The sequence below is a fragment of the Delphinus delphis genome, chromosome 19 (genome assembly GCF_949987515.2).
Source record: "Delphinus delphis chromosome 19, mDelDel1.2, whole genome shotgun sequence".
Lineage (NCBI taxonomy): Eukaryota > Metazoa > Chordata > Mammalia > Artiodactyla > Delphinidae > Delphinus > Delphinus delphis.
The window spans coordinates 37,888,417-37,915,225 of NC_082701.1; the positions used below are offsets into that span (position 1 = coordinate 37,888,417).

At 49.3% G+C, this 26,809-nt stretch overlaps 1 protein-coding gene, 1 long non-coding RNA gene, 1 other non-coding gene and 2 pseudogenes across 3 annotated transcripts; 2 read left to right on the forward strand and 3 right to left on the reverse strand.

The window, feature by feature from the left end:
• Nucleotides 1-2,425: 2,425 nt before the first annotated feature.
• LOC132414238 (spermatid maturation protein 1-like) lies at nucleotides 2,426-6,960 on the reverse strand (annotated as a pseudogene).
• Nucleotides 6,961-7,280: 320 nt separating this feature from the next.
• Nucleotides 7,281-11,701, reverse strand: LOC132414239 (neuroligin-2-like). Its single transcript, XM_059996635.2, is given in 7 exon segments — nucleotides 7,281-7,649; nucleotides 7,652-8,168; nucleotides 8,968-9,564; nucleotides 9,930-10,122; nucleotides 10,246-10,431; nucleotides 10,605-10,754; nucleotides 11,575-11,701. Coding segments are annotated over 7 exon segments (2,139 nt in total).
• Nucleotides 11,702-19,751: 8,050 nt separating this feature from the next.
• Nucleotides 19,752-22,281, forward strand: LOC132415108 (uncharacterized). Its single transcript, XR_009517090.1, has 3 exons — nucleotides 19,752-19,888; nucleotides 20,082-20,209; nucleotides 22,009-22,281. It is a non-coding gene; the product is annotated as an uncharacterized lncRNA (long non-coding RNA).
• Nucleotides 21,792-21,888, forward strand: LOC132415630 (Z30 small nucleolar RNA). Its single transcript, XR_009517350.1, has one exon. It is a non-coding gene; the product is annotated as a Z30 small nucleolar RNA (small nucleolar RNA).
• A 386-nt stretch (nucleotides 22,282-22,667) lies between the features above and the next one.
• LOC132414074 (peroxisome assembly protein 12-like) lies at nucleotides 22,668-26,235 on the reverse strand (annotated as a pseudogene).
• Between the last annotated feature and the right edge of the window lie 574 nt (nucleotides 26,236-26,809).

Consider the following 26,809-nt stretch of genomic DNA (forward strand, 5'->3'; position numbering starts at 1 on the left):
AATTTTTTTTTTTTTTTTGGCCAAGCCATGAAGCTTGCGGGGTCTGAGTTCCCCGACCAGGGATTGAACCCCAGCCACAGCAGGGAAAGCGCCAAGTCCCAACAACTGGACCACCAGGGAACAGAATTGGATGCCAGGGAAATTCTGTTCCCTGAGGAAGAGAATTTTTAACATTTTAACTTAATTTTTAACAGAATTAATTTTCCTTAATTTTAATTAATTTACATTCTAATAGGCATTTGGCTAGTGGCTACTGTAATTGACAGTGCAGCTCTCGGGCCTTGGGGATAACGGATTTAGCTAGACAGCGATGGAGGGACAGCAGGGATAATTTATGTCCTCATCAGGCCCTGTGGGATGGGGCTGGGGTGGATGTCCTCAAGCAACCACAGAACTCTTCTCTTGTCTCTTTATTCCTCATGCATATCTGTCCCTCTTTTTCTAAGTTGCTCATCACACACTGATATCCCCACTCCTTGATGGTCTCCGGTGAGTTGTTGGATGTCTCTCAGTGAAGGCGCCTGGGAGACAGAGCTTCGCACTTGTCCCTGCCTGCTCTGAACTGTCTCTGGCGGGCGTCAAAGACCACATGTCCTAGCCGGGTGCCTGACCCAGGACAGTAGAGCTTCCAGCTGGTTTTGGGAGGCGTAGACATCTGGCGATAGTTCTGGCAGGCTGGAGGAACTGTATCCATTGGGTGGTACACCCAGTCTTGGCTGCCTGCTCGCCGGGAGGATGATTGCAGCTCAATCAGTACAGGTACCTCTGAGAAGGTTTGCAGGTCATTGTAGACCACCTGAGCCCTGGGAGAGCAGGAGTTCTGACTGGGTGGGACAGAAGTCCATGGTATGTGCTGCCCAGCATCCTCCTTTCGAGGAACTGCCTCAGATATAAATGACTTTCGGGTCTGATGTGGGCCCAAAACTTGGACAGAGTCAGTTCCAGATGGTTCTTGTGGAGGCCAGGGTTTGGGATAAGGCATGAGTTGTTATGGAGGCCTGATCTCTTGGATAAGCCAGAGTCTTGAGTAAGAGCTGGACCCTTATGGGGGCCAGCATCGCGATTAATTCCCGAGTACTTGTGGAAGTTAGGGTCATGGGTATGTTCTGAGCTCCTGTAATTTCCAGTATCTTGGGTAAGGCCACATCTCCTTTTGACTTCAGTGGCTTGGGTAGGGCCTGGATACTTACGGAGGTCAGAATCTTGAGTAAGGCCTTGGCTCCTGCAGACTCAAGAATCTTGGGTAAGACCTGGATTCTTGTAGTCTCCTGAGTCTCAGGTAAGACTTGAGCCCTTATGGAGGTGAGGGGTTTCCACAAGGCCTGGGCTCTTCAGATTCCTGGCAAAGGCCTGAGCTCTTGTTGACTCCAGAGTCTTAGGCAAGGTGTGGACGCTTCTCTGGCCCAGAATCTTGGGTAAAGTCTGGACTCCTAGAGACTCCTGAATCTTGGGCATTACCTGTACTCTTGTCACATCCAGAATCTTGAGAAGGGTGTGGGCTATTATGGAAGCCAGTTTTTTGGGAGAGCTCTTGACTTTTATAGAATACAGTCTTTTGCTTTCTTTCTAGATTCCTATAGACTCCAGAATCGTGCATAAAGCCTGAGCTCCTCTGAATGTCAGAAGTTTGGAGAAATGGTGTGTTCTTGTGGAGACCAGAGGGCTGGGTGAGATATGGGCGTTTAAAGAAACGTCTATCTCGAGTAGAACCTAAGCTCTTCTGGGTGCTAGAATCTTGGGTAATGACTGGATTCTTCTGAAAGTCAGAGTCGTTGGAAAGGCTTGGATTCTTGCAGAGGTAAGGGTCTTGGGTAAGGCCTGGAAGATTGTGGAGGCCTGGATCTTGAGCAAGGCCCGGGTTCTTGGGGAGGCCTGGGTCTCGTGCAAGGCCTGAGTTCTTGTGGAGGCAGTCCTGGGATCATTGCTGGGGTTCATTGCTGGGGTCTGTGAAATTGGTACCTGTTGAACCTCAAGTCATTTTGTTTGCACAATGAACATCTCAACAGATATAGAGGAATATAGACCTCACCTTCCATACCAGATGGGTTCATGGAATGTGAGCAGATAGGCCTTTTATGAATCACCCTGCTTCTCTGTTCATTTTCATTTGACTAACGTTATCGATCATTTTAAGCTGATTCCATTAAGTGGGTCTATATTGAGCACCTGCTGTGTGTTTGGAGTCTTGATGGAAAATGCCCACTGGCTATTTCTCTTTCTTTCTCTCTTTTTTTTTCTTTTTGGCCATGCAGTGTGGTTTGCAGGATCTTAGTTCCCCGACCAGGGATTGAACTGGGGCCGTCAGCAATGAAAGCGTGTAGTCCTAATCACTGGACATCCCGGGAATTCCCTGTGGCTGTGTGGGCCCTGGCACCCCCCAAACCACCACAAACCACCTCCTCTCTTCTTTTTATTCTTCTCCCAGTCACCTCTCTGTCAGGGAACAGTATACCTAGGCCTTTCCCGTCCCCTCAGCCGTGCTGGATCCAGAGACCGGGGGGTAACAGTGGGACAGGGCCTCCACCTCCCTGGTCAGCTCCCACAGCTGCCGCCTCACGTCTCTGGCATTATAGGCTTTGCGCCCTGAGGAGTGGCGCCGAGGGATGTCTGCGACGTGGGCTGGGCCCAGGATGGGTTGCTGGGCTGGCGAGCACTGCTCCTGTTCTGCTTGGGGCACCCCCCAACCGTTCTTGTGGCTCAGGGCCTGAGGGCTGTGGGGCGGGGGTTCACAGGGTACGCGTAGGCCTGTAGGCCCAGCTCTGACTGCCTCTCTTTTGAGCGGCCTTCCCTCTACAGTTTGCTGGAAGCGGATGGTCTGGGTAGGTGGCTCCACGGCATCCTGGGCCCAGGGAGTCCAGAACCCCTGGGTGGACTGAAAGCCTTCCCAGTCCTTGGGGCAATTCCAGTTGTGGGGGCAGATTGTTGTGTGCTGACGTGGGGGCTTCTCGTCATCGCTGTCAGTTGTCAGGGGCCCAGGCTACGGGGCGGTGGGCGCGGCGTGCTGAAGAGTCGCGACGGCGATGGCGGCGAGTGGGTGGGGGGGACACGATCATTTTCACAGGGTCCATGGTGCACCGAAGGCAGACTGCAGGGGCGCTCTGCTTCGGGGGCTGGGTCTGCTTCCCAGGTGAGCATAACTTAGAAGCTTCTGTGGATCGGGGACAGGTGAGAGGCTGGTGGGGAGCCTGGCTCCTCCAGGGATGGAGAGGCAGGTTGCAGGAAGAGAAGCTGCATAGTTATGGTGTCTGAGCAGGGAGAGCGCGAGGGGAAGGGGTCCACTTAAGGTCAGGGCTAGAACACCCCAACCTCCCCATCCTCCACTTACCTTTCTCACAAATAACACGAAACACTTGGTGTAAGAAGCCATGGAGTCTGCGCCAGAGCTAGGTGGGGGAGGACACAGTGACTGAGTGGCCGTGGCCATGGGGGTCCCTAGGGCCCCAACCTACTGTGCCCACAGTACTACCAGCCGCCTTCCTGTCCCAGAGGCTCCTGGGGGTAAGCGGGTCACAACGATGTGGGGCTCTCCCTCACAGTGTGCCAAGAGGGAGAGTCCTGGGCATGTGTTTGACCCTCCAGCCTGGGCCAGGGCTTAGCAGAGGCCAAACCCTTCACCTTGCATGTCTCTCCTGTAGCCAGCCACCTGCACCAGCCCATAGGCCCTCTGGCCTGTTTGGTGTCTGTCCCCATCAGCCCCTGCCTGGTCCTCTACACCAGGCTCTGACCTCTGCACAAACACTGGTCCTGATCTTAACTCCCCGAACAACCCCATTACCAATGACCACCTCACCCCAGCACTCACTCCCCCTTTCTCTCTGACCTCAGAGCTGTTCACTGGAAAGGGCTGTGGGCTCGGACCCCCTCCTCCTCCCTCACTGGCAGAGTCACTTCTCCAGGGTTTGTCTCTTCAGAGCCCCACCCCTACCTCCCAACATAACAGCAGGCAAAACCAACAGTTAAACTTTTATATTTACAATATTCCATCCTGGAGTCCCTGCGCCATGACAAAGTCATGATGCAATCAAAGGCAGGACTGCAAAGCAGCACTGTGCCAGGACGGTGGACTACATCTCTATTGATTTGTTTGGTTGTGTTAAGCTTATCTATGGAAACAGCACAAGGGGGATTTGCGCCCAGGGTTAGGAAGATGAGAAAAACTACTACCCCCCCTACTATTGTTATTACAAAATGGAAAATACCTATTTTGGCCCCAGGAAACTGGGAATGCAATACACAAATGGAAATATAGGGATGTTCCTATGGAAAACACCCCCAATTGAACAACAGTGGCCCTACGAAGGGGTTGTTGATTTTGCTTTCATATGGGTCCACTATAAAGAAAGGTTAATACTCTGGCAACAATTGCCAGGTGATAAACAGGAGCGTAGGAGGTATTGTAAGTGCTACTAGTGGAGTCAGGTGCACAGGAACTGTAGGATATATTGTAAATATTTTTAAGGCACTATTCAAAAAACTTGCCCATGCATTTAAGAACAAAAAGTGTCATGAAGAACCTAGGGTTAAGAGAGGAATAAAGACACAGACCTACTGGAGAACGGACTTGAGGATATGGGGAGAGGGAAGAGTGAGCTGTGACAAAGCGAGAGAGAGGCACGGACATATATACACTACCAAACGTAAGGTAGATGGCTAGTGGGAAGCAGCCGCATAGCACAGGGAGATCAGCTCGGTGCTTTGTGACCGCCTGGAGGGGTGGGAGGGAGGGAGACGCAAGAGGGAAGAGATATGGGAACATATGTATATGTATAACTGATTCACTTTGTTATAAAGCAGAAACTAACACACCATTGTAAAGCAATTATACCCCAATAAAGATGTTTAAAAAAAAAAAAAACTTGCCCATGCAGAAAGAACACGAAGATTGCACTTCTGTAGTAAAGACCTTACATAATAGCTTGACTTAACTATTAGAAAATAACCTGCAACTAATGAGAACTTGGGGAATTATCTTGTTAGTACATCTAGAAACTGGGGACATTTTCAGAAAACTGACAAAAATATTTTGAGGTTAGAACATGTTGAGATGTTTTGATTTTGTACATGATGATGAAACCTGCCTATATATAAATACCTGCTCTGAAAAATAAATTTGTGCTTGACGTGCTGACATCTACAAAGGGTGTCAGGTCTTGTTTCCTTCGCCGACGCCGTCCATCCCTCAGGTTTACCTGGACTCGTTGGAGCTGGACTCTGACAATTTACAATATTCTCTTCATCTTTTGCCAGGTTTAAAAATGTGTACAGAGCCGCGAAGGGTTGGGGTGGGGACAAGGGATTGTCAAGGAATTGTTCTGGGGACAGGGGCTGGGCATTGGAGTCTGTGGCTGAATCATGGGGTCCCCCAGCCCCCCTCCCATGCCCCAGTTTGGGGGGCATCTGTCTACAGGGTTCAGGGCCCAGGTCCCTAGCATTTAGAAGGCAGGGCTGTTTGGAAAGGAGCTAGACCAGGCAGGGGAAGGGGTAGGAAAAGAACTAAGTTTCCATGGGTGGAGGTGGGGGCAGAAGGGACAGTCAGGAGGCAAAGTTCTGGGGAGCCAAGACCAGGGATTTGGGGGTCAGTGGAAGACAGCACTCCACCCCCTATTCAAATTTGGCACTAATGAACCCACAAAATGCCAGCAGACGAGGATTGGCTCCTTCTCGGCTGGTGTCCCTTGAAACCCTTCCCGACATTGTTCCTTTCCCCAGAGGCCCAAACCGTTTCTCTTTGGGCAGTCACCTTACACACATCCTTTCAAATCAAATTCTTCCTGCTGGTGTCTGCCCAAGCGCTGTCCCCCACTGCCCCCTCCATCTGTTCCTCAGTACAGCTGACCCCGTTCTCTCCCCCAACCTGTCCGGGGAAGTCTTTCTCCCCTGCTCTCCTCCCCTCCCCCCTCCACTGCTCCTTTCCTTCAGCCCTGGGGGCCCAGGGGAGAGGGGGCAGGTCAAAGGAGGGGGTGGGCAGCTGAGGGGAGAAGCTGGCTTGGGACCAGGAAGGGATGTCTTCAGAGGGGGACGGCGAAGAGGGGAGGGAAAACAGGGGCAGAGAGGGAGGGATGAGACATGGCGAGAAGAGGGACGCAGGCGGGACCCCTTTAGCTGCCACCTCCCCCTCTCCTGTATCCTACCTGCCCTGGCCCAGGGCTGAGGAATCCTTGGCACGTTTTGGGGGGTCTTCGCCCCTCAAACCCACCTCAGCAGTTTGGCACGGATGAGCGACGGTCTGAGGACTGAGGGAAGAAGGGCTGCCCTCAGACCGCGGTGAGAGTTTTGGTCAAACATGCACGGCCTCTGTGGGTGGCAGGTGCCACGCAGCCCCCCACCCCACCCCACCCCCCGAACTCTAGGGGAAGGAAGGGCAGAGCTTAGGGTCTGTTCATCTCCTCAGGGTTTGTCCCTCCCCCTCAGCTTCTGTCAGTTTGAAGTCCTTTCACACCTGCTGTGTGAGAAGTTAAGTGCTGGGCCTGAGGCCCTAAGATGCAGGGAAGTGCTGGAGAGAAAGGGGCTGTCTGCATGGGAAAACGTACATCCACATGCAAGAACATGTTTCCACTCAGAAATGCATCCTGGACCCAGGGGAAGACAAGTTCCCAGGCAGCACACGGATGCAAGGTCTCCTCTCTTCCCCGTGGCAGGGAATGTGTGTCTGTCATCTGTGGAAGGCGAGGCCTGCCCTGGGGAGACCGTGCTTCACCTCACTTGTGCCACGGGGGATACACATGCTTCGCTGGGGCGGGAGGGCTGGGGTCAGGGCAGGGGGGCTGTGATTTCCTCGCTACTTCCCAGGCACCACCCTGCGTCGTCCGGTGGCCAAGGGTCGCTGTTTGTGAACACACCACTTCCAGGGTCTCCAGGGGGTGGGAGGAGGGAGGAGGTGGGGGCACAAATCCCCACAGAAATTCTTTGAGGGAGCCAACATGTGTCCAGGGCGGCAAAAAAAACCCTCACCCTGCACATGGTTTCTCACCCCCTTGTGAGAAAGCACAACTCCACGTGGGAAAATACTTCCACGTCTCCACACACCGAAGACGGGTGTCCAGACGAGGGAGGGGAAAAAACACCCCCCCCCCCCAGTTGTTCAAAGGCCCGGGTCCAGAGAAGAGAACGGGCCACTCTGCGCGGGAGAAGCGCACACATCCCGGCGAGGAAACCGATGTCCACCTAAAGCTCCTCGATGTGTCACAGCTCCACACGACAAAAGCCTGTCGCCAAGTCCTCCTCCCTGCCTTCTGAGCTGGCCGGGAGGGCCGGGGAGGGGGGCCTCCCCGAGCCGCCCCCTATACCCGAGTGGTGGAGTGGGGATGGGGGAGCGTGTTGTTGTGGCTGGTAGCGGTGGGGGGAGGCGGGGGGAAGGGCCCAAAGGGATGCAGGGAGGGGGGCGGCGGGGGAGGGGGTGGCCCCAGGCCGCTGGGCAGCAGGGTCAGGGCCCCGGGGGCCAAGAGTGGCAAATCGTCCGGCGCCCGGCGCAGGGCCAGGGTGTAGTCGGGCGGGCAGGCGGGGCGCAGGGCCACCGCAGGTTCCGCGCCGACGCCCCCGCCCCGCTTCAGCTGCAGCGACACCAGCTCCTCCTCGGGTGGCAGCTCACGGCCGGCAGCAGGGAGCAGGGTGCCCCCGCCGGGCACGCCGGTGCCCGAGCCGCCGGGGCGGGGTGGGTGGGGAGGCTGAGCCGCCTGCACCGCAGCTCCTGCCGCCGGTCCCGCTTGTAGTAGAGGGCGGCGAAGGCAAGGATGTTGAGGAAGAGGAGGGAGGCGCCCATGGCCACGGTGACGCTGAGCTCCGTGGAGTAGTCTCGGGAGTCCCCGGGGAAGCGGTCGTAGGCCCGGGGGCCCGGCTCGGGCTCGGGCTCGGGCGGCAGGGTGGCCGGAGGCGGCGGGCGGCGAGTGCCCGGGGCACCAGGGGGCGGGCGCGGCGGCCAGCGCGTGGCGTAGGGAGGGAGGCGCGTGGTGGTGGTGAAGAGCTCCGTGTGCAGGTTGTGCAGGTGCGGCACGAGCTTCAGCCAGAAGGCCACCTTGTTGGCGCGGTAGTTGGCGCGCACGCGCGGCTTCAAGCCGATGTGCAGGTACAGCCTCTCCTTGCTGTTGAACTTGCTCCACACCACCTCCTCGAAGCGGTTGCGCTTGGTGTGGATGAACTTGGTGTCCTGTGGCACCGGCTGGTTGGGGTCGCTGTGGACACAACGGGGCAGGGAAAGGAGGAGTAAGGGTGAGGCTCCCATGAAAGGCAGGGGTGGGGGCCTGCTATGGGAGGAATGGGGAGAGAGATGGACAGAGATGCAGAGAGCTGGGGAGACGGGAAGTGAGACAGAGACGGATACGAAGAGACAGAGAAACTGCCAGAGACGGATGGACAGACAGACAAAGAGGGATGAAGCCAGACTGCCAGAGACAGTCTGAGATGAGGACAGAGGGGCAGAGAGGGCAGAGACAGACCACCAGTGACAGAGGCAGAGTCTGAGAATGAATGAGATAGAGACATATGGAAACAGAGACACAAAAGGACATGAGAGACAGCCAGGGGGAAACCAGCGAGTACAGAGTAACCAGATCAAAGCAAGCAGAGATATCAATAGATTTCAAGAGAGAGAGGCAGAGACAGCAATAGACAGACGGACACAAACCCTCACACACACTCAGATACACAGATGGGAGCACTCAGACAGCGGGCCGAGCTCTGGGAGGAGAAGGAGAGAGCTGGGTGGGCAAGGGAGGGAAGGAGAGACAGACACGGAGCCAAAGGCACCAAGTGAGCCCGCCCCCCAGAAAAGACAGGGACCTCTCTTCCAACTCTTCTGAGTCTTCAACACACACAGAAGAGCTGTCCGGCAGGTGTCTGAGTCGAGAAGGCAAGAGTGCCTTGATGGAGGAATGATGGCCGTGTGAAGGAGAGGGAGAGAAGGGGCTGAGGATGGAGGCGGTGTGTGCCCTGACCTGCAGGGATGCCTGACCCAGCCCCTCTGGCCCTCACCCGGTCTTGGCGAAGTTGGTCCAGTAGGTCATGACCACGGCGCTGAGCATGACATCATTCTTGGAGAAGTTGCCGGGGAAGAGGTCGGTGGCACCCACCATGGGCACACCAAAGACGTAGGGTAGCTCATCCCCGTGCACTGCATCTGCCCACTCGGGCCGGCCCTCAGCCTGGCAGTGGTGGTAGAAGGTGTAAAAGTAGACAGGGGACTGGTAGTCAGCGTGCAACTTGGCGGTGGCCACAGCCGGTGCCACCCACTGGTGGCCAGTAAAGAGCGCCAGCAGGGTCTTGCGCCACATCTCGCCATTGTCCCTGTTGGCCCAGTCCATGTACATAAACTTGATGGTCTGCCGCAGCACATCCTTGCCCTCCGGGTAGCCATACAGGTTGTCCACAAAGTTGGAGACGGTGAAGTTGAAGGCGCTGGCGGACACGCCGTCCTCGCTCTCCGCCGAGTCCTCCACGAACTTGAGGCCCTCTCCCTGGTTGACACCGATGAGCATGTCATAGTTGAGGAATTCTCCCTGCTGCATGAGGATCTCAGGGTCATCGGGGACTATATCACCATCCACCACGGGCCCAAAGGCGATATCGTAGCTGGGGAGAAGCGGTCAAGGTCGCATCACCTGTTCACCGGCCTCCTCTCAGCTCACAGCCTGCTGAGTCCTCTGCTCAGAAGACCCCTCTCCCCTAGTTAAAACCTTCTGAGCCCTTCAGGGTACTTGACCTCTCGGGAAGTCCTCCCTCAAGCACTTCATGGAGCCTCGTGCACACTGGCTCTGTTTAGGCACCTCCGCCTAGGGAAGGCTTCTGGGAGAAGGCAGGGCCCCGGGAGGGCCTTGAAGTCCACATCTCCTGGCTAAATGGAATGCTTGTGGCCTGCGGGCACCTCTCACCCTCAACCTCCTTGGAACCAGCAAGGAGAATGGAGGTCTGGACCTGGCCCTCTCCCACCCCCATACCGGGCGGGCTGTATGTCCTGGTCCACCAGCTCCCGAGAAGGCTTACGGCGCAGACACTCCACGGCCTCTGCGCTGTCCTCCCGGTCACAGCCCACCTTGGCCGCCAGCAGCCGCGTGTACTTGAGCAGCTGGTAGTTGACAGACCACCTAAAAATAGCAGTGCCACTCTGGGCGATGGCCTTCTGGAACAGCCCTGGTGGGACAGGCAGGCTTTAGGCTGGGCTGTTATCAGCCTGAGGGAGGAGAAGGGGGACCTGGTGGGGTTGGGGGTGTGAGAAAGGGGACAAGAGGGACAGGCTGAGGAGGTGGCTGGTACCTTCCAAATGGTGGGAGAGGATCAGAAGGTTGACACAGGAGGCCCCTGCCCCAGATCCGAAGATGGTGATGCGCTCGGGGTCGCCCCCAAAGTGGGCAATGTTCTCACTGAGACAGCGCAGGGCCTGGATCTGGTCCACGAGCCCGTAGTTGCCTTTTGCAGCCTGGTCCCCAGTGCTGAGAAAACATGGGGGTAGAGGAAAAAAGGGGGCTTCCTGGGGGTGTCACAGCACACTTTCCCTCTTTCTGGGCAGCTCAGTCCAACCCAGAAGCCATTCTGCTTCTGCTGGGTTTAGAGGAACCCTGCCAGCAGGCCCTCTTCCCAGACTCCAGCCCCTAGAGTTGGCTGCCCACCCTCACCAGGCACCCCAAGCCGGTAGTTGAGTGTGGCTACAATGACGTTGCCGTAGGTGGCCAGGACAGAGCCATCCAACATGTTCCCGGTGCCCTCCATGTAGGAGCCACCATGCAGGAACAGCATCACCGGCTTCTTCCCGGAGTCCCGGATATCTGCGTGGGGAGGGGGCGGGTCGGTGGGCCGGGGGGTGGGGGACAAGGACACAGTCAAACCAGAAGCAGCACCGCCCAGCTCCCAGGCCTGCTGAGTTCCAGCCCAGAGCTCAGGGGACATGTCACTCCCATACCTGGGGGGCAAGACCGGATTCTCCTCCCTCCCTCCCCAGCTAACCCTGGCAGACGATCCCTCCCCACCTCCTGCCAGTGTGCCCTACAGCACTTCTCCCCATGCCTGGCAGACCTTCCAAGAAGCCTAGCAGAGGCAGGACTGGGGGCTGGCCCTCCTCAGGGCATCTGCTGGACCCAGAGGAACCCCTCCCCACAAACACACAGCAAATCTCCTTCCTGCTCCTAGGAAGAGCGAGCTCCCAAGGCTGTCACTGGAGCTAGAGATCCTGGGAGGGTCCTGGCGTTTCCTTCGACTCAGGCCGTGGGCCTCAGTTCCACATGGTAGCCTGGTCTGTGGGTGAGGGGGTACCAGGCCCTAGGGTCCCTAGGGGCTTGGTCTCCTCCCCAGTTACCATGGCAACCCCAAGCTTAATTACTGTGGCCGGAGGCGGCAGGGTGGGAAAGAGCCTGCCTAATGAAGCCAGGGTCCAGCTCTAGTCTCGGACCCCCCAAACTGGCCTAAGTCCTGAGCTCTGGACCCTTCTCTTGCCATGTCCCCAAAGGATCCCATGATCACTCCCATATGTAGAAGGCCCCTTGAGGGGTAACTAATTCCGGAAGAGGGTGGGAGTCTGCGAGGGCTTGCCAGGGTCCCTGCCCCTGCAGCTCCTCCACGATGCAGCCACAGTGCCTGTGCTGGCGTCACCCCTGGCCTCCAGGCCCTCCTCTTTCTTGACACCTGCAATCTCTGACCAGCCTGGGCACTCGGGCAAATAAGATCCAGACCTGGGCCTCCACAGCTGGTCCCCAGTGCCTCTGCCCGCCTCCCTCATGCCGCTAGGAACTTCCCTCCTGGCAGAAGGTCAACCAACAGGTCACTGAGACACTCCCCTCCAACCCCCCACAGACAGCTTCCTGCCTCCTGTCTCTTAGGACCTTCTATGACACCTCCTTCCACCTGACTTTGGCCAGGAGCTCCTAGGTGGGCAGTGCCCTCTCTGTGTCCTCCCCCAATCCTATTCTTCCCTTTGTTCCTGAACCTCCAGTGGCCTTCCAACAGTTCAGGCTGGTCTCCTTCCCTCCGAGGTCCTGTCCTAAATGTCCTCACCCCTCCCCGCTCCTCCCCACCCAGCACCTCCACTCCCAGCGAGGGGGGAGGGGGAGTCAGAAAGGGGAGGAGCAGGAAGGGGGGCTGGGGCGACAAGAATTCAAAACCAACAACAAAAAAGAGGATCAAGAAAGAAGAAAGAAAAAAACAACAACCAAAAAACAAGAAGCTCTCGGGGCAGATTCAACAAGAAAATTTAAAAAACCCAAAAAAAACAAGAAACCAAAAAGATCCGTTTTTGGAAAAAAAGAAAAAAGTTCTTTGCACTTTTTCAAAATTTTGTGGTGAAACTTCAAGATATTGGGCCCTGTTTTCAAAAATGTCCAAATTCTTTATTTGCTTCAAATGTGCGTTTTCTGCATCGGACAGGCTTTTTTTTGGAAACTGTAGCAGCTTTCTGCTGTTTCGATTGTGGCATCAATTTGCCAACTTAAACTTGTTTTTTTTAAATGTTATTTTGCTCCAAATTAAAATTGTTTTTTCAAATGTTATATTTCCCAACTTTAAAAACAGTCCAAATGTCTTGGGCTTCCCTGGTGGCGCAGTGGTTGAGAGTCTGCCTGCCGATGCAGGGGACACGGGTTCATGCCCCGGTCCGGGAAGATCCCACATGCTGCGGAGAGGCTGGGCCTGTGAGCCATGGCCGCTGAGCCTGCGCGTCTGGAGCCTGTGCTCCGCAACGGGAGAGGCCACAACAGTGAGAGGCCCGCGTACCGCAAAGAAGAAAAAAATAAATAAATAAATAAATTTGTTTTAAATACAATTTATTGAACTGTAACTTTATAAAACTTAATTTTTAGTAATGACTGTTTAACAACTGGCTCAAAACATTCCTGAAAAGTTAACAAATGGCTCTCGAGCCAGTAAGAGCCAGTTCCAATACACCACTGTAAGGCAATCATCCCCAGACAATTTTCTTTTCATCTGATGTGGGAAATTGCCTTTTATAAGATACTTCATTTGGGCTTCTCATCACCCAACAAAATTTTCTCATGTATGGAAAGTAGGATACTTGAAGAGTCAAAAAACACAGAATTTAGTGTGTGTGAGAAGTTCAAAGTCATAGGAAACAGAAGGAAACCTGTTTAATATACAGGTTCCAAAGAGGTAGAAAGGACAGGAAGGGAGTTTTCTCCATCTTATCTGGATCTGTGTCCATCACCATGCCTACCCATTCCTGAGTTGTCAGTTTGCAAATATCCTTGTCCTTCACCATCCAGGAACAGGGAGCTTCTGAGAAAAGTGCACCACAGAATGGCTTCACTCCGATCACACAAGCATAGCCATATAGCTCTCCCCCAGCTAACACATCCAAGATTTTGACTGTGAAATCTATCTGGCATTGAGACTGGCAAAAATGGACACAAGGTAATTTGTATATTGTGTTTTCTATTTTCTTTTTCAAAGAATCACGGTCAACCTTTTCTTTAGCACATCCCAGAACTTTCTTACTCCTATCATCCACTCCAATAAAAAGATAGCCTCGGGCTTCCCTGGTGGCGCAGTGGTTGAGAGTCCGACTGCCAATGCAGGGGATGCCCCAGTCCGGGAAGATCCCACATGCCGCAGAGCTGCTAGGCCCGTGAGCCATGGCTGCTGGGCCTGCATATCCGGAGCCTGTGCTCCGCAACGGGAGGGGCCACAGCAGTGAGAGGCCCTCGTACCGCAAAAAAAAAAAAAAAAAAAAAAAGAAACGAAATAGCTTCCTTATTTTCAGCTATAATTTGTCTCCCTATAACTTCCACCTGCTGGGACTCACAAACAAATCTAATTGCTTTTGAACTAGCAGAACTATACTCTCATGACTCCCAAGGCTCATTGATGTTACTTGGTTGCTGATGACAACCATGATAGATACAAAGTTTTCTGAGAGTCTAGCTCCATATGAACATCTGCTCCACATTTCCCCAAATTTCTCACTCATTCTCCTTTACAAGTTGCTCCTGAGCTATGATTTTACTAAGCTCTTCATGCTCTCAGACATAAACTGAGAGGAATGAGATTTAAAAAAAATTTTTTTTTTTTTTACCTGATGCTCTTGCTTTTCCTCTTATTGCTTCAGTTCCACATCTGGCTTTTGTCTGAATGTTTGCCTTCTGTCACAGCCCCTGTTGCCCTTTGATATCAGCCTGGAAGGAGCAGGAACTCTGCCAGACTCCCCTAGTCTTCATAACATTGACCCCTGAGGAAGGCTGATAAGGACTCAAGAAAAGCCTATGACAGGGCAGATTGTCAGGCCAGGATCTGACCTCTGGGAGAGAATGAAGTATTAGTGGGGAAATTCAGGGGTTTTCAAGTGAGGGGCCAAAGCTAAAACATCCCTCCTCTAAAGGGCTGAGTGTTATTTCTATACATCATACAAGCATCTCCTGTCATGGTTAATTTCACTTCAAAGCTCTACATTTATTTTAGATTAAGCTGTCCTGTACATATCTATTATGAACAATATTAACCTATTCTATCACCTTCCAAATCGTTTGTCCTATTCTATTCACTTTTATTCTCTTTTTCCTACTTTTCCTCTTTGTTGGACACAAGACCCAGCCTAGAAAAATACTCTTTGGTGAAGGTTTGGCTACCCCTGGATGAGAGGATTACAGATGATTTTTCATTGAATTTCTTTTCCTTTCCTTTTTTTCTTTAACTTTTCTCTATTTTCTAAATGGTCTACAATGAACATCAATTGTTTGCATAATTAAAAAAAACAATTAAGTGAAAAAAATAAACAGGTAAGAGACAGTTATCTCTTTTGGGGATGCTGGTTAAACTGGAACAAGTGAATATTGGCCAGCAATTATTGATGATGATGATGATGATGAACCTATGAACGTTAACTTACAAGGACAAAGGGTCTTTGCAGATGTGATTAAGAAAGGATGTTGAGATGAGGAAATTATTCTGGATTATCCATGTGGGCCCTAAATCCAATCACGAGTGTTCTCATAAGAATTCAGTAGAGGGACTTCCCTGGCGGTCCAGTGGTTAAGACTTCGCCTTCCAATGGAGGGGGTGTGGGTTCGGTCCCTGGTCAGGGAGCTAAGACCCCACATGCCTCGTGGCCAAAAAACCAAAAACATAAAACAGAAGCAATATTGTAACAAATTCAATAAAGACTTGAAAAAGTGGTCCACATCAAAAAAAAAATCTTAAAAAAAAAAAAAGAATGAGGTAGAGAGAGATTTGATACCTACAAAAGAGGAGGGGGCAATGTGACCACAGAGGCAGAGATCGGAGTGATGTGGCCGCAAGTGAGGGAATGCCAGCAGGCACAGGAAGCAGGAAGAGGCACAAAATGGATTCTGCCCTGGAGCGTCTGAGGGGAGCACAGCCCATGCTGACACCTTGATTTCTGCCCTCGTATGTCAAACTTCTGGCTGTGAGAGAATAAAGTGTTATTGTTTTAAACAACCAAGGTTGTGGCAATTTGTTACTGCAGCCACAGGAAACTAACATACTTCTCTCCGCATAAGTCAAACCATCAAACAACTCTTTGTTTCTACTCCAATTTGCTTATGCTGAAATGGCATTCTGAAATAGGTTTCTGAATACCTCCTCGGGTTTTTTTTTTTTTTTAACTGAGGTCACTCTTCCTATGGAGTTCTGCTTTGTTGGCATGACACTTTGTACCTGTCTGGCTCAAAAGTTATTTCCAGGATAGGAGGCAGAATACATACTATGACGAATAAATCAGCACAGCAACATAGTAAACTGCAGAGGTCTGCTCTCAGCTTCAACTTTAACCCTTTTTCACTCACGTCATTTCCAAATTCAGTCTCACTTTTATTTCATTTTAAAATTTATTATTATTATTTCTTGGTCATGCCACGTGGCATTTGGGATCCTAGTTCCCCAACCAGGGATTGAACCCGCGCCCCCTGCAGTGGAAGCACAGAGTCTCAACTACTGGACCGCCAGGGAAGTCCCCAGTCTCATTTTTAGTTCTACTACCTACCTTAATTCTCAGTTTCACTCTCACACTGAAATCCTTCTGATATCACTTACTTTTAGAAAGATAAAAAGGACCGTCATTTACTGGACATATGCATTTGGGCACAAGGGACCAAGCTGGGAGTGTGGCACATGATATGGAACCTGAGATTACATGGCCAGTTAAGTGGAAGAGCTGGCATGCACAGCCAGGTCTGTTTAATACAAATGCCCCTACTCCTTCCACTGCCTTTCAAGTTTGGGATTCTGGATTGCTTTGGAGTCTTCAAAATCTGAAATCTACCTAAGTACCTCCTTTTTCCTTCCCAATCAACAGGAAGGACATTTTTGGGGCAGAAGAACTAGGAACTGTATTGTTTTCTCCTTCTTATTCTTTAATGCACTATTAGGGACCAAATCAGGAGAAGGAAGGATAATGTGAAAGATGAGCAAAGAGGGTTTCTCTTCCTTCTTCAGAGTTCCTTAGTTAAGTCCTCTGGTTATGAATAGTATGTTATCAGGCCAGCGAGGAGCTCACATTCTGGCTCTGATACCTCAAAGCAAATGTTCATGATACAAAGCAACTTGAACTCAGTAGCTTGTACAGTGGTTTTTTTCTAGGTCTTGGGAAAATGATCTGGTCACACTGCTGACAGTTGGCGAAGAACTAGAGCTCCCAATTTATTTGTGTTTATTCACCAAGCATTTCAATTTATCAGCCGAGATAGGTATAGCACAGTTTTCCTGGTCAGTAGACACAAACTGCCAAATACCAGCATCCATCTCACTCTCAATTCATTTGTCAAGATGATTCGGCTAGAATAGCAGACTAGATAGCATGGTGACCAAGAGTAACAGTGCTGGTTCTACCACGCCACCACCTGACTCTGGGTAAGTCTCCTTTCATTCATTCTCTCATTCAGTCAGCTGTTTTTTAAAGCACCAAGGGCCTTGAAATCCTAGCTCTAGCACTTTTTGGCTTAGAAAGCTTCGTTAAGATAATCCAAACCTCACATTCCTTCTTTGTAAAGTGGAGATAATAATAGTGCCTTCTCCATACAGTTCTTGTGAGAATGAAGTGCGATGATGTATATAAAAAGGTTAGCATGGTGCCTGGCATATAACGTCAGCTTTTCATTCGATAATCAGTTACTAAGCATTTACTGTGTTCTGAACATGGTACTATGTCCTGGGGCCACCCATCATTTGCACCATTTAGTGACTGCCTTCTTTGGGCCAGATCTGCAACTTTGATGATCTCAAATTGTCCTCGTAACAACTTATAAGACATGCATTATTTTCACTATCTTATAAATGAAGAAACTGAGTTCAGGGAAGTAAAGTTGAAGATTACACACCTAGTAAGTAGCAGAGCTGGGATTTGGACTCCTATCTATCAGATTCCAAAACCCATTTACTATCATTCTGCCATGCAGCCTTTACTGTTAGCAAGAAGAATAAGACACATGTCCTGTTCACAATCTAGAGGGGGAAAACATATATTAAAGAACTCATTGCAATACAACATATGTGATAACACCAGGTGTTATCGCATTGTTCTCATTCAGTTCTCGTAACAGCTCTGTGAGGTAGGTACTGTCATTATTCCCTTTTCACAGATGGGGAAACTGAGGAACAGAGTTTATGGTGCTTGCAAATACTATAGTCCATATACATAACCACTACACTCTAGTGCCATTCTGGAGAGCTAGAAACATATGAACAGTGTGCTTGGGGTGTTCTAAGGAGTGACAGTGACTATGCTTGTGAGAACAAGATAAGATTTCATAAGTGAGATGGTATGTGAGCTGAAACCTGCAAGTAATGCACCAAGTTGAGGGTTTCCGTGGTGGCGCAGTGGTTAAGAATATGCCTGCCAATGCACGGGACATGGGTTCGAGCCCTGGTCCGGGAAGACCCCACATGCTGCGGAGCAACTGAGCCTGCGCTCTAGAGCCCGCAAGCCACAACTATTGAGCCCGCACGCTACAACTACTGAAGCCTGCGCGCCTAGAGCCCGTGCTCCACAACAAGAGAAGCCACCGCAATGAGACGCCCACGCACCGCAATGAAGAGTAGCGTCCACTCGTCACAACTAAAGGCCGCGCACGGCAACGCAGCCAAAAATAAAATAAATAAAAAACATAAAAAAGGACAACCTCATTTCCATAAAGACAAGCAAAAAAACTTACCTTAACAAAAAAAAAAGAGGGCTTCCCTGGTGGCTCAGTGGTTGAGAGTCCACCTGCCAATGCAGGGGACATGGGTTCGTGCCCCGGTCCGGGAAGATCCCACATGCCGCGGAGAGGCTGGGCCCGTGAGCCATGGCCGCTGAGCCTGCGCGTCCGGAGCCTGTGATCCGCAACGGGAGAGGCCACAGCAGTGAGAGGCCCGCGTGCTGGGAAAAAATAATAATAATAATAATAAAAATAAAAGGAGGCACCAGATTGAGAAAGGACGATGGAGAAGGAAGGGGAAAACCAGGCAGAGGAAGCAGCACTTGCAAAGGCCCATTCTCTTCACTGTCTAAAGTCTATCCTTAAAGTACAATGGAGGTCCTTCATAGGTCTGGTACAGAGGACATTCCATTTTTCTCCATTTATTTCCTCATATCTTTCTCCCCATCCCTATCTGACACTCATCACATTCCTCCTGCTGTCCTTCATATGCCACCTCTCCATTTCTTACTAGCTCTCACCTGGACCATTGCAATCACTTGGCAATAGCTTCCCCTTCTTTTACTCTGCCTTCCTTCAATCTATTTTTGAAACACAGTTGCATATTGAGTTTTCAGCTGTGATCACCCATCTCCTCAGACTCTGAAATCTTTAAATCTCCCACTTTCTCCAGAGTAGTCTAAACTACACAGCCAGCAAGCCACTATCTTTAACAGTCTTGCCCTGTCTTTCAGATCTCTTATCACCCCCTTTCTTTACGTTAACACTGGTCCTGAAACTTTGGTGTGAATCAGAATCTCCCCTGGGGTACTTATTAAAAATATACACGCCTGGGTTCCAACTCCAGATTCAAGCTTAATGATTCTGTAAGTGTGGATTGTGGGAGTTTGTCGTTTGGTTTTGATGCTGGGGGACATCTATGTTGTTAAGTTTCCTCCTGGTATTTCCAACTCACTGAATTTTGGAAAACACTACACCAGTTTCAACTTTACCTAAATTTGGTAAGCTCCCCTATGCTTTCTCATTTAATTTGGGAGTTAAATTATTTTCTCCCAGAATCTCCAAATCGAACGCATCTTTCAAAACCTAGATCAAATGCCACCTCTCCCAGGAAGCCTCTCTTGCTCTCTTTCGCAGTTCTTTGATATTTAGTGGCACCTCTTGCTTATTCAGGAAGCGTCCAAGCCCCTGACAAGCCAATGAGTTTCTCCTGGTCGGGGGGAGAGGGACACATTAATCAAAGTCCACCCCAACCCCTAGCCCTCAGGCGGGAATTCGGCGCAAGCACGATACTGTCGGAACACTGAATCGATAGTTCTTCCTGGAAAGCCAGGGCACACACACCCTCTACAGCCTGCCTCAAATGCCCTTCCCCAGTTGTGAAACGAGGCACCAGCATAAACCACTCCAAATGTCAGTCTCCCCAAGGTCGGAGATCAGGGAATTGGAGGGCGGGCGGGGACTACTCAGGGTCTTGCTTTCAACTTTGAGCATGTAGCCCGCCATGCCAAGAAGAGACTGCAAAGACGCCTACGCCTTCCCGCCCGCTCTCCCCACCCCAACCCCAGCGTTCGCCTAGCCCTCCGATTGGCTGCTCCTCGCACCAGCCGAGCCTCAGGGCTGCGGCCCACGTGGTCCACTGGTCGTCGCGGGATTGGTTGTCGGGATCGGGCTGCCGCGGCAGCTGGCGGGTTAGCGAGGTGGAGCAGTGTGGAAAGCCCCAAGCCCGTACCTCTGGGACTGAACGGCGGCGGGTGGGCTGCGGTCAGCCTCTGCAGGCCTGGGCAGGCCTCCTGAGAGTCTAGGGCGTAAGAGTTTTGGGGGTTCCCAAAGCGGGCTGCGGACCCCCTGCCTGAGGCTTTGGTTTGAGCCCTGGATCCGGCCTTGTGTTTCCCCGGAAGGATGGCGTCTCAGTCTTTCCTGAAGTTGGTGGGGTTTGGATGTTATTATTATTATTATCAGCAGTAGTATTGTTATTGTTGTTATTATTATCGTTTTGAGGATACACCGTGTATAAGAATTGGTTGCCCTGCGCAGGGTGCCATGCAGAATGCCATGAGTTAGAAGTTGGAGGACGGAGGGCTTAGAGATGCTTGAGGGACGTCCTTAACCTATGTGAAATGTTGGAGGTAAGTCGGCTTTATAAACTGTGCTGATGCTTGTATAATCCAGGCGCTTAGGGTTTAGTAGAGAGGGTCGTTCACTGACTGAATTAAACTGTCGCTTATTGAGCCGCCTTCTGTGTCCCAGGCATCATTCTGAGTGTAATGGATGCAAAGGCCAGTAAGAGGAAGTCCTGGTTCTTTAGGAGCTCTGCGTAATGGGGCTGGTGGGAGAGACGGGAGGTGGGGGACGTGAATGGGTGAATAATTGGTGTGTGATGCGTACTGTGGTGGGGAAAAGTGCTGTGGGAGTCAGAGGAGGGGATGACTGAGGGAGTTAGGGACCACTTAACAGAGAAGGTGACGTTTGAACAAGGTTTTAGAACTACAGACTTTCTCCAGATTGAAAGGGGTAGGGAAGGCGCTCCAGACAGAGGAAAGCGTACTGTGGAAGAGAACAAGGAAAGTTTGCCCTCTGTGGCTGGAGCACACTTGGAGCTCTGCTCACAAGTTTCATGCTTTTAGACAAGGTTATTTAAGTTCTCTTAGCCTGTTTGCTTTTTGTAACGTGTACTTACTTCTGCACAGGTTGATGAGATACAGGTTCAAGTCTCTAAACAGGCACTTTACTAGTTTCCCTCTCTTTGTGGAATTCAGTTGCTGAATGGAGAACACAGACCATAGCTGTACGTTTTTAACTATGGAGTATCAAGCTATTGACATTTATAAATGGCTGAAGGAGGCATGTTGTGTCTCCAGAATTGTTATTTAGATACAATGCTGAAAAGCTAGAGAGGTTGACATTGTTTGTGATCTTAGTACTTTAGCATAGCATGTTAGCGATAGTAAACTACGAGAAGGTGTCATTTAGAATAAATAAAATGCAGGCAGCTTTCTCATTCAGAAATTGATCATCCATGTTGTGAATTACCCAGGCTTTGCATTGTTTCCTTTATCTTGCCCATGGCCTGGAGAAAAATGAAATTAAACCTTGTATTTAGCTGGTAGTGGAAAAATATAAATCTGGTAATCAGACCTCAGTTTCTCTTTCCAGCATTGCTGTTATTTTTCTATGGACCTTTGTCAAATCCTAGCCTCCCTGGGTCTTGGACTCTTTAGCAGACTCTTGTATAAAATTTTTTATGACTATACTTTTCATCTTTGTTGGCAGCAGAATTGTAAATCAAATTGTATATTAAATGAACTGGAGTTTACTTTATAAAGGATTTTAGGAGAAAATCTTTTCTAAAGATTTTGCTTTAGAACTAGATTATAAATCCCTTCACAGACATCCCTGAGATTTTATCATGCATGGTGTTTGGACTCACTAAAACAAGAAATGTTTTTCTGTACTGTAAATGCTTCTCCACTCTACTCTGTATTACAAAAATTTTTAAAAAGCACCTCCAAAACAAAACTTGTTCAAGTTTGCATTTTTGTACAGCAGAGTTGCTTGAGGTGAATAGTAGAAGATCAAATATTGAAAGCCCACGGTTGCAACTTATCTAAAAAGAAGTCTTTTTTTCTCATGGGTAAACCTAAGTTTTCTTGGATGTGAAAATAGGGTGTTGGGCTGCTCTTAGATAATACAAGGAGGTGAAAAGCAATGATGCAATGATGAGTGAAGTATAGTCTGACCTGGCATTGCCATTGCTTCAGTGTTGGCATTAACCAGGGTATGACCCCTTAATCTTCTCTCTGAGCTGATTCTGGTTGTGGTTTTTCCACATTGGTATGTTCTAGCCTATTTGGATACTGGTTTTATTATGTGTAAGAGTGTTTAATATTCTTTTGAATTACTGATACTTTCCTGTTTTTCTTTGTAGGTTGAGGTGAAAAATATGGCTTTGATATCTTCATGGAAAACTGCATTATTTCAGTCCTGAATCTGGTTCGGTTCCCTTATTGACTCATTACTATATTAAAAATGTTTATTTAGCAGTGATTGTAAAATGAAAGTAATTAACATGTACATGTTTTTTGTGGGGAGACTAAGGGGAAACACGTGTTCAGCCTAGAAAAACATTTCTCATTGGATTTCCTGTGAAGTCAGTGTGTCTTGGGTTTAACTTTGAAACAAATTAAAAAATTTTTAAATTAAAAAAAAGTTTACTTAACTATGGTATTTGTTCTGGTAAAACCTTGTGGTTTAATAAGAATTTTTGCAAATATCCATTATACTCTTCTCATGGTACATAAAAGTGTTAATATTTTAAAATCTATAGGATATTCTATTTCAAAATTTAGTTCTATTATCTTAGTGCTATCAGAAAATGTGCTTTGAATTGCTGAAATGAGTTGTATTGGACAACACCTGTCTCAGCAGAGGCACTTAAAAATCATTTTCATCCTTCCTCTTGTAGTAATGATTTTTTTTTAACCCGTATGTTTTTAACCTGTATGTTTAACCCTGCCAATCCGGTGTCAACTTAAGTGTTTGTGCAGTATTTCACTTGAGAAATAAGGTATTTCACTCAAGATTGAATTCTTGCTGCTGGAGGAGAGGATTTCTCTCCAATATTGGATTAGCAAAAAAAGCAAAATGTTAATACAGAATGCCTCAAAAAATCAAAGGTAGGGGCTTCCCTGGTGGCGCAGTGGTTGAGAGTCTGCCTGCCGATGCAGGGGACACGGATTCGTGCCCCGGTCCAGGAAAATCCCACATGCCGCGGAGCAGCTGGGCCCGTGAGCCATGGCCGCTGAGCCTGCGCGTCCCGAGCCTGTGCTCCGCAACGGGAGAGGCCACAACAGTGAGAGGCCCGCGTACCGCAAAAAAAAAAAAAAAAAAAAAAAAACCCGCAAAGGTGGCCTGAATGAAAAATTTACTCTAAATACCTCAACTAATCTTTCGGTTTCCACATAATCATGACATGGAACAGCTCTTTGCCAAAAAACATTTATTCTTAAATTTTACTTAAGCGTTTTGTAGAAACTTTAGTAATAGCCAGAATAATTCATGTCAGCTTAGCAAACTCTTAACAGCAAGCACAAAGACCTTATGAAAAGATCCTGTCTTTACACAGTCATAGTTAGGGCAGTATTTTACTTCATCTCTTCATTAATAGCTTTGCTTTCACACTGAAGTCTTCAGACTATTCTGTATATACATTCAACCCCTATTTTCCTGTAACCAGTTTCCCAAGGAAGATATGTGTGGTTCACAAAGGGATCTTTAAAAGGTGATAAACTATAGCAAATGTTACTTAACAAATGAGTCTCAGCATATGGAAGGAGAAAGTGTTTCTAAGTATTTCTATAAAAAGCATGTCCGTGAGGGGTGGGGTGGGGATGAACTGGGAGACTGGGATTGACATGTATACACTGATATGTATAAAAGTGATAATTAATAAGAACCTGCTGTATTACAAAAAATAAAATAAAAAAGCAGGTCCATATTTCATACTGTTTGCAAACCGATAAAACCTATTCCTCATAGGCAGATAAATGCTTTCCTTTCTCAAAAGGCCTGCTTCCCCTTCACTACCCACTCTACGAGGTCTAACTTGGGTTTTTCCTGAGAGCTTCTATACCTCTTGTCCTTTAAGGAAGGGGACAGGAAAAGCTTCTGTGCCGAGTACCCTCTTTGATCCCCTTCTCTATGCTGATCCTCACATCCCCTGCCAGTCCTGATTCTCTCACTCTGACCAGCTCGGTCAACTCTAAGTAGAGGTGTCTAGGGAGCAAGCTAAAAGGTTAAGATCAACGAGTACATCCTTTTAAAGAAATCCATGTGGCTGTTTAAAGTTCATACAATTATTAATTGAGGATGATCAAACAATGCTATTTACCGTGCGGAAAACAAGCCCTCTGGCCTTATAGTGCAGTCATTTTGTTGTGAGACAAGGTGCTAATCCCTTTCAGTTCTCAGGGGAGTACAGTTTAATCAGATGCTGTACTTGTGTTGGATAACCTGTGATGGGACAAGCTCGGTGACTCTTCACGTAATTAAACACACAGCGATAACAAAACACATAGCCAGAGGTGGCGAGAACGGTGTCATTCACCCGGTTTTTACGACACAGTGGGCACACAGTCTTCATTTGGGGCAACAGGGGAGAATCAGAATTGTAGTCTAGATGTACCGGTGGTGGTGGAGTAGGCAGGGCAGTCAATGACTTGATGGTTTCTTGGTTTCCGGATGAATACCACCACTCAAGGAACTGCAGGAAGAATACACCCACCGAAAGGCCAGTAGAGAGGCATGAGGCGGCACCTCCCACGGCTTGCTTCAGAGCTGACTTTATCTTCTCGCCAACGCCGTTTGGAGAACAGAACAAGGAGGCAAAAGCAGAAACTGTTTATTTAGGTACAATCACAGAACAACTAATACGCATGCAATTCTTACACTTTTCATTAGAATCGTTGATTCAGCTTGGGGATTGAATAGATGCTGGACTGGCGTTTTCTCTTGTGTCTATTCGAAACAATTCCCTCTTTCTAACCTACCGTATTTTAGGAGTTCTAGGAGCTAAGCTTTGTTTTTAATGACTAGGGCTTCTTTTGCTTTGTGTTTTGAGAAAGAAGTTAATGAGCCATTGATTATATAGACCTTTTATGGGGGTGGAAGATAGTATATCCAGAAAAAGAAATAACTCACTTAAAAAACAACTCAGCAGTACTGAGGAATATATTTGAACTTGTCAGAGAACACAGACACTAGGAGCGGGATAGCACCATGGTTAAGAGCAGTCTTTAGAATTGTACTGATCTGGCTTGAATCTCAGCTCTGCCGCCTATTAGCTGTGTGGCCTTGGCAAAGTACTCAAATGTTAGAACTTAGTTTCCTCAACTGTTAAATGGTGCTAATGCATTTATTTCATTGAGCTGTGATGAGGATTGAGATAATATACGTAAACACCTAGCAAAGTGTCTGGTACATAGCAAGTGTGTGCAAAAATGTAGCCATTATGATGAGGAAGGTTACCAGGATGGCAATCCTTGTTTTATGGACACAAGAATTTTTCGATGATTTTATGAAATACCCCAAAGTGGACTGAAGGGGGTAAATTTCATAAAATTGGGATAAGATTTTAGAATTTATTAATCAAATATGTTGGGGAAATGTTAAGCCTTACCTCCCAGCTGGTTGCTGCATCATGCTGGCTTCGGCTGGTTTGTGCTCCAGAGCTTGTATATCCTGAACTGTAAGTCGACCTAGCCGACCCCAGCCAGACTCAGCAGTGGTGAGTGATGCTGAGCCTTTCCTAGGATGTATCGAAGCTGCTGTACAAGAAACCAGCCTTCCCAGGCCATGTTAACAAATGGGTAGGCTGCCAAAAAGGCTCTGTAAAATCGTTTCCAGCGGGAAGTAGGGGGATGGATGGAATATTCATCCTCTTTTCTCAGGCTAGAAATCAGCTTCTCCAGCTTCACTTTCAGATAGGGAAGAAGAACCAGGAAAATAACTGACTTCCAAAGCTGCTTCTTTGGGAGACCAGCACTGGCCAGTCTCTGAAGCTTGTGTGTGTCTCCAATTACGATCCTCTTTAAGCCATAAATGTTTTCAGAAAACGAGGCGCTGGTTTTAGACAGATAATGTTGCTGGAGCAGAAGATCTAGCAGGGTGAAGATTTCATCAAACCACTTCCACAAGAAGCCGTAGCGGGCAGGATTTGATTCTGCAAGAACCTAAAGCAAAATAAATAAATGAAATTCATTCCATTACACAGCTACTATGCCTTGTATTTATATTTCCTTTTTTTCCCTCTGAATGTCCACACTTTTCTTTCTGGGTCTACCTTAACCTCCCTGAAGTGCTGGGTATTCAGTACACATAACAAGAGACTCCATAACCATTAAATCATGTGAGGTGCATTATATGCTAATTGGTTATTTCAAAACTTAGGCCAAGAAATAAATTCAGATTATTGACTTGGTTTTTACCCGGACGTTCCTAAAACTTTGCAGAGAATTAAATCCTTACCTTGACCACATGCTGAAGAGCAGGTCTCACTGCTGTCATTAAACTGTCCTGTGCTACCACCTCAAAGATGGGTGGCTGGCTGGTCATCCACCGCAGAAGCAGTTGTGATGTGAGCCCAGTGCTCAGCCATAGTTTCGTGTGTGCACTGGGTTTTTCTTTGCCCACAGACTCTCTAGTAAGCATGAACTTTCTGGGGGTGCCAGATGGGTGCTATTTTACAGGAACTGGGCAAAAAAGACCTCTTCCAGAGGCAGAGGGGAGGGGTCTCAAGGGAAGGTGAAGAATGAAGTCAACGCAGACACCCACGTTAGGGAAGTAGTGTGTGGGAGGGGTGAGTTGATTAATGCTGCACCTCACAGGGAAAAGCGTGACTATGGGGGGACAGGTATGGCGAAGGAGCGCTGGCCTCTCGAGCGGCAGTCCTGGAGGCGGCCAATCACATACTCCCAATCCGGAGGGCTCAAAAGCCAGGCGGCTCTGAGGGATCGAAGGTACCAGTGCAGGCCGGCCCCAACGGCCTGGCTCAGCTGTGGGCTGTGCAATCCCCCCGCCCGCGCCAGTCCTTGCGAGTTGACCGCAGACGAGGGGCGAGGAACCCGCGACGCCGCGTTTGAAAGGTCTCGGCTTTATGTCAGAAGCCGCAACCGGAAATAGAAGCCGCTTGGAACCCGGTGGCCGTGGAGAGGCGCTCTAGCCCCGAACGC